The 8,120-nt window shown below is 33.5% G+C and overlaps 1 protein-coding gene across 6 annotated transcripts in view; it reads left to right on the top strand.

Annotated features, from left to right (window-relative positions):
* Positions 1 to 8,120, top strand: part of LOC106884218 (neuronal acetylcholine receptor subunit alpha-10) — a 1,143,354-nt gene that overhangs the window by 435,448 nt on the left and 699,786 nt on the right. For all 6 annotated transcript variants that reach the window (XM_052966101.1, XM_052966098.1, XM_052966099.1 and 3 more), the window contains one exon: positions 4,614 to 4,707. In XM_052966101.1, coding sequence (XP_052822061.1) covers positions 4,632 to 4,707 — 76 coding nt within the window. In that variant the 5' untranslated portion in view covers positions 4,614 to 4,631. The remainder of the gene's footprint in view (positions 1 to 4,613; positions 4,708 to 8,120) is intronic.

The following is an 8,120-nucleotide window of genomic DNA, read 5'->3' as shown; positions in this document are numbered from 1 at the left end:
AAAGGAACGGGTAATATAGTATAGTAAAAATAAATAAACAAATTAATTAATTAATGTAGTGGAAATTCACAGGAGAGCAATAAAAATAGAAAATTAAGGAGTTTTCTCCCCTATAATAACAAAGATGAAATCTAACAGGATTTTAAGAATTTAATGATCCTTATGTACGTGTTTTTTCGTGTTTTGTTCGGATGGTAACCACTCCTGAAGAAGTGCCAAATGTCAAAATCCAATGGACCAGTCACTGGATAAGTTTGGCACAGAAATGTTAATATAGAGTGGTGAATAAATCGATATATTGAGTTTGAAGTCTCTGTCTCTTTTGAATATGAAAATTTAAAAGTTAAAAACCTTATGATATAAATATAAACTGTGAAAACGACCCTTAAGGAATCTAGTTAATGATCCCCTAAGCTAAGTTCTTCTGCTATATTGGTAACGGTTGCTACATCCTCTGGAAAATTATTATACATATACATATATATGTGTAAAGTTATATATATATATAACCTCAATCCTATTCCAATAGACACTAGCACTAGTTTCGTCAGAATAACTTGTTTTGCTATATAACTTCTCGGCGAATTGCCAGAATGATTTGAGAAGCTGATGCAAACTTTTACAGTATTTATTCTAGTATAATGAGTTAAATTTTCCCCCAACCCATGTGAATTTTCCGTACCATATTTTCATTAATTGCTCGATAACGTACCTGCTTTTTTTTATTCATTTTTTTACTTGCAATATATTTAGTCTATCGGAATTATCATATAGGTCCTGGTTCTGTTTCTGATCTGTAGTTCCGGATTTTTTTACTACCCACCATCTTGATGAAAACGAGGCCTTCAGAACGAGGTGCTTAATGAGATACGCCTCAAATGTTATGCAATGAATATTGCAACATCCTGTTTGAACAACAGGAAAATATAAGTAAAAGACAAGTATAATGCAAGACTAAATAAAAATAGGAATACATCTCGCATATTCCTTGAAAGATTCCAAGACAAAGTATTTTTCAACATAATGAATTCCTGATATTATGGTTTAAAGAAGACAGCATCAGTATTCAAATGCATCGAGTGATGAAAGCCATATGGAATTGTGAGGCTGAAAAATTGATTCATTTGATTACCTTTAAAATTTTTCTCTACTCAATGCAATATCGCATACACTTCTTGTTTCTTCTTTTCGGACCATACATGAAATTGTCTGAAAATGTATCCTTGGGATCGACATGATTTTTGATTTGTTTCTGTCGGTTGCATAATGATTTCTTGGGGTGTTTCTTTATTTTTGCTTGCTGTTCATGTTAAAAGAAAAAAAAAAAACTTCAAATAATGTCACGCATTTTGCTTTTAGTTTTTCCATTAATTTAGCATGTCTCTATGCAAATAGAATCATCGCAACATAATTACTTAATTGACAAGTTAATTGTTAAACTTCCTTTAATGAATAAAACGGTGGCTTATTTTTTTTTTTAATGCGTGGAAATACACATCTGTGAAAATGTGTTGACACACGGACAGAGACTAAAATACTAACGACGTTATAGTATAGAAATGATTTTTAATAAGTTTAAGTTTAAGAAATGATATCATTGCTTCATACATCTTCCGATGACCGTCGGTTACTCATTTTTTATCTCAGTCAATTCTTCTGTTTTTAAGTCGGCAAAATTTATGTCGGCATTGCATATATTTGATCTAGAGTATTAAACGATTAATATGCGTAAAATATACCTGAAAGCCCATGGATTCTTTTCATTAAATCAGTGAAAAATAGTTTTCATATTTATTATACATATTTCTTTGATTAATCATCGTAGAAGAAGCACTACGTATGGCATTTTTAGTCTGAAATTACGGTTGTTTATAAGAAAAAATAAATAAAATGAATACAATAACTATGGACAAACAGCTATCTGAGAAACGTTTAAACTTATATGCGGCTACTAATAAAATGTGTTGGCTCAGTTTCATTTCTGCTGAAACAGCTTAGATATACCTGTTCTACCTTGAAGCATATCAATCTAATTTAGTGTGCAATATTTCATAATAGTATATTTCTATACCTATGAATATAATATATGTGTATGTTGCGTCTCTTGAACATTCAAATATATCAAGTGACATTTGTTTTTTAAAGGACATGGATCTTTGTAGTTTTCTCACTGTTTACAATTTTGCTCCAATCGTTTTCAAATTTGGTATATGGATTATGTTTTGTATACTAATTATGGAAATGACATTCATTTCCCCTATAACTCCATAGTTAAAAAGTTAGCCTTTGAAATATGCATTTTTTGGGGGTATTTTAGCCGATCAGAAGCGAATATTTTACACATCTGTTTCCATAGTAACCAAAAGCGAGCATTTTATATTCTGTTTCCATAGTAAACAAAGATGCTACGCATGCAAACAAAGAGTTCCCTGGTTGACACTTGTCTTTGTGAATGTATGTGGAGAATGAGATACGAGAAAGATAATTTATTTATAAAATCCTACAGTGTAATGCAAACTTTCGTTTTTGAATTTTTAAAACTAATAAATCGCTGTTTTAAACAATGTTTTGACTGTTAGTTCTAGAAATTCCTATTCGTTTGTTTAATGTTCTGACATGTCGATACCTCAGACCCTGATGACGGAAGAGGCAGGGAACGCGCTGCTCACTGATTGGCTGAAAATTCTGAAAATTATCAAATTTTGAACACCTGTAATATTTTTGCAAAGTTTTTTCTGGAATAAAGGAATAACAAATTCGGATTCAGCGTCAAAAATTTCATCTATACAATATATTAAAATTTTAACCATACCATTCTTAAGAAGGTGGCATTCCATCATATGTTGCTACGGATTGTCATGGAGAAGGAGTGGCAAATAGAGCATGTGGGAGAGGGAAATGGCAAGTAAAAATCTGAAGAGCTTATTCGGCGTTAAACAATTTAACAGAAAATAGTTTTGCATTGAATGCCAGTGATTTGAAATTAGGGAAACTTGAAGTACAAAGCAAATTTATTTTTATAGGTGTAGTGTGTAAAGTTTCAGGGAATATAGCGAAGATAGTTTTAAGATTAATCTTGGCAATACTAATGAGTTAGCAAATAACCACATGTTAGATTGAGAATATGTGACCTACTCACAAACAAGTTATTTGCTTTCGAATCGGAATTCAGTTGTGCTGGTAAAGTGGTGAGTCATACCAAGGAGCACGCTCTCGGTCATTTGTTTAACGGCATTGAATAGGTGAATTCATATTTTTTTGTTGTGAAATGACAGAACACGGACTTGATAGTCGCTTTGATATATGATAAAATATTTCAAAGATAAATATTTACTGTAAATTACGTTACATTTCATTGATTAGATTTTGGATAATTATATCGGTACAGAAACGATGATGGATATGTCTATGAAGCTAAGATCAAAAGTATTTGAATTATCAGTATGACAGTCACTGATGGGGTTAGGTGAGGGTAGTAATTGCTGCTGAGAGATATTACTCGTGAATGATTAGGCTTATACATAAACCGTCATGGCGTTGGAAAAGTACGAGAACCAAGAGATATTATGTACATTGAAGTCACCAAGTATAATATCTTCATAGATAGGTGAGGTGATAGAGATAACCTCGTTACACGGATATACATAACCGAACAGCAGCCGCTACTGGCCAGATGACTCTGAGAGCGGTAGATAATAAATAAAACCAGCGAGATAGAGAACAGATTTGATTCAGATTTACTGGAAGTCTTTGTAGTTAATATGTGAGAACAGTGAGTGACAGGGAGAGTAGATTTTATCTATGTACAGATACGATTATATTTTAGAATGAAGCCTGAAATAGAAAGTGTAGACTAAACAACAAAGATACATTAGGAACAGAGGACAATGTATTTGTTTCATAGTAGAATAATATTTGTGATTTGCATCTTTGATAGAAGTTGTGAGGGGAGTCCAGATTGAAGAAGGAATTATCAAAGATTAGTTGCACTCAGTTTGAGATAAGTAATTCATGTTTACTGGCATCTCACACTGTGCGATGACGAAAATGCCAGGTTTTGCTTGCGCAAAGTTTGAAGTTTAACATCCAACAATCATTCAGCATTTTAAAATTATTTCAACGTTGTATAAAAGATATTTTCGTTAACTCTGCATCACATTTTACCTATTTTATATTAAAACCGAGGATGCAACATATTCAGTTAGCAATTACGATGCTTCTTCTTTTACGTATAACGTTTGTGCATATTGGGGTATTATTTAATATCAATTGATGTCCTAACTGATATTAGATTATCAGTTGCTTTCACCTACAAGAGAGGTCATTCAAAGTTTCTGCTATACATTGATATATTCACATGCTTTACAGAAGAATCAAACAAACAAATACATTTCTTTGATATTTATTAAACTGAAATCTACTATGACTTCAAATGGTGGCGCCGCTTGCGATTATAAAGAGAACTAGCACATTTTAGATATATAAATCATGTAGTGATTCAATAATGCAAAATAATTCATTCTCGATTTGCTGTCGTCGTCGTTGTGGTTCTCGTTGTTGCCTTTGAAGTGGTTGCTCTTGTTCTTATCGTTATTTATTTTATATATTTTCAGATTTGAACAGTCGAAGTCATGAAAATCCAATTTTGGATCATACCGTTTGGATTGTACTCTTTTACTGTCTGCTTTGGCGAAAGAAATAGATATGGTAAGTTGTATACAGAAACTGAACTAATTTAACGTTTTATATGTCAACGAAAATTAATATTGTTTATATGTTAATTCCTCTATAGCAGACATCGCCTATATCTGTAGGTTTCTGTAGAAGAGGCAGATTTGGAAATATTTCTCTGTTTTTGTATTTAGTATTCGGCTTATTTTATATAGTTATGAATTCGAATACACAAGTGCAGCGACAACGCCTCTGAGCATTTTCATTGAATTCCTCCGTATTTAGTGGGTAGATGTGTCCTTAAACAGGATATGTGGCTCGGATGCTTGAAGTATGCAGAGAGGATAATCATGAGAATAAATGATATAGATATACATTACAATAGATTAAGTGATAGACAGAATGATAGGGAACGAAAAACAATGGACGCAGAAAACTGGTTTCAGATTTTGGTACAAGGCCAGCAGTTCCTGGAAGGGGCAAAGTCGATTAAATCGACACGAGTGCTCAACTGGTACTTGTTTTATCGACACCGAAAGGGTGAAAGACAAAGGCAACATTGCCGGAATTTGAACTCGGAACAAGGACGGACGAAATGCAGCTAAGCATTTTGCCCGGTGTGCTAACAGTTCTGCCAGATCGCCGCGTTACGTGAATGCAGAATATTAGTAACAGAAAGGTAGATAGAAGGCGCTTACAATAGGATATGAGGAAGTTGAAATTTGATGAATTATAAAATCTATAAAATCTAAAATCTATAATAGAATGCAGTTGTCTGCAGCCGTACACCTTTATGAGTTAAAAGTTAAAACTTCAAATGAAATTTTCGTATTCATTTTCAGTTAGAAGATAAAAAGAAATACTTTGAATGAAGAATTGGTATCAAAATATATAGCGTGGCAAAAGAGAGTGTGTCGAAACGTACGAAGAATGAAGTGATCGAATCCTTACGTAGTCGAAATGTTTAGAATAAAATTGAATAAATACTTTATGAAATATTAATAAATTAACACTGTAGTATCAGGTTTTGAAGAAACTTGGGATACACAAAAAAAAAACGAAAATACTTAGTACTACGAACACCTACCACCTTCATACAGACCACAGAACTGATATGTACTGCAATATTTTTATATGACAAATCAGATATACAAAATCCGAACCAAGACACATTGCTAAGAAAATTGTATAATCTGTGTAATCCTTAAGATTAAGAAACGACCTAGGATTAATAGTTTCTAAGTTAGAGAATGGTTCTAAATGATGTACAGGATAAAAATACCACTCGGTTAATAAAGCTTAAGATTAACAGTTTTTATGATACTATCACATGAGGTCCCATTAATTTGCTGGAAATGATTTTCTTTTTCTTTTTTTAAATTTACAGCTACATAAATGGATATATTCACATATACACACACTCTTGCACACTCACACAGACTCTTGCACACACACACTCTCTCTCTCTCACACACACACACACACACACACTCACAAACACATACAGACACGCAAGCACACACAATATATATGAAAACACAGATACATACAAATAGAGATAGAGAGAAAGGGGAAGATTGTTAGCCGCTGAACAAGTGTGATATTCCCGTGGTATGCATACTGGTAGTATTTTTACTGTTGCTGAAGACGAAACAGAAATGATTAAACTGATAGCAGAGAATTTCGGATCTGTAGTTGTTGGCAAGTTACTTGATGTGAGACCGTTTGTTGAAACTAAAACACTTACAGTGCGGAGGATACGCATATTAGGCATTCAAAGAGCCATTCAAAAACCCACACACTACAGCGGAATTGCGTTGATGATGAAGTCACTGTTCGTGTAACGAATATTTTGACACCAAATAATTCATGTTACGTGAACTTAACATTCTTTGTATGCATTTGAATGATTAATGTATGACCTCCACACAGTTTTGACTAACCAATAGTAGTTGCTAAAAGAGGATTGAGTGCAGGAATGATTTAGTGTTGAGTTGTACAGATTTGGACGATTTTATTTCTGTGTCTGTGATTTTCATGATTTAAAATGTAAATTTACCTTAATTGTTAGAATTATAAAATGGTGATATCATTTAATTCCAGTCCATCTAGTAGATCATTTTGTAGGTAGGTTTGTGTGAAAGTTAGCTTTAGGTGTTTGGTAGCCACGGTTAACTTGCTTTGTGAAACTGATTATTTGAAGATTACCTAAAGATATTTTGAAAGTTTCGATAGTGAAACTGCAAGAGGCTAAATATACTCTTGTAAGTTTGTTCATATAAGATATCTGCTTTCTTAGGTTCATAAGTAGGAAGCTTGTTGTTTAGTTTTTCAAATTTTTTCATTGATACAAATGAGGAAACTACTTATAGTTCGAAATAAGTGGAAGAATCTCTTTCCGGATATAGCTAGAAGTATGTTTAACATATGGCTAGAAGTATGTGGAACTTGGGTGTCGTTATTTTCAATACGATAAAATTTCCCATCTTCGACTCTTGATAAAGTTTTCAGTTCCCAAATTACCAACTTTTGTTAGTAAGTTCGGCAATGCATCGATATAAGTTTAATAGTGAATTCGCCCTGCTCGTTTTAACGGCCAATCTTCTGAAGCATCGAAAATTCCAAGAAGAAATATCATGATTACTCAGACAGCAAATCCTGTCACTAGATACGCCAAACATGATGATGCCGCAAACTTACGGTGGGGCTGAAATGCAATATATAAGTTGCCCGAACGAAACAACATGCAGTGTAATGTTGGAAAATTGCAAGCACTGTGTTATAAGACCAAGTATTCTCCACAGCCCTTTTATACTAGAAAACACTACAATCTAAGAGTTTATGACAGTGAGGGACTTCGCGAATAGTGTATGCAATGATGCATAATATTATGTGCTCACCAACAAAGTGCGAACAATTGGTAGCATGGATAGCACAGTTGTTCAGAGTGAGACCAGGAAGTCATGTTCATCCTATGGAAGAGACTGTTTCTCAACTACTCTGTCTTCTCTTCGAAAGAGTATGTGTGCAGGTACTAGTGCCTTACGGCCGTAAGGGACTAGTACCTGCACACCCATTTATATTTTTGCTCATTTGCTTCTATATACTTGTATGTATTCACACCCTTGTCTATGCTGTTACCTGCTTTTGCCACTCGTTAATCTTTATCATTCATCTAATACAACTGAATAAATAGATATAGTTGAATATTTACCGCGGCTGATGTCTGCCGATTTTATTTCCTGTCCGTTTTCTTACATGCCGTATAAATCATTGGTAAATCACTTTTTTATCCCTGCCCATATATAATACCCAATTGCGTTATTGTCATGCAATAACTAGCACTTTACTATGAATAAACGGGTACATTACCAGCAGTATATTGGATAGGTGCTATCCCTTAATTGATTTCTCAACCTCTAACTCACACACACACAGATATATATATA

This window comes from Octopus bimaculoides, chromosome 3, assembly GCF_001194135.2.
Source record: "Octopus bimaculoides isolate UCB-OBI-ISO-001 chromosome 3, ASM119413v2, whole genome shotgun sequence".
Taxonomy (NCBI): domain Eukaryota; kingdom Metazoa; phylum Mollusca; class Cephalopoda; order Octopoda; family Octopodidae; genus Octopus; species Octopus bimaculoides.
Note: the sequence above shows the minus strand (reverse complement) of the source record. Positions and strands in the feature narration are given on the sequence as shown.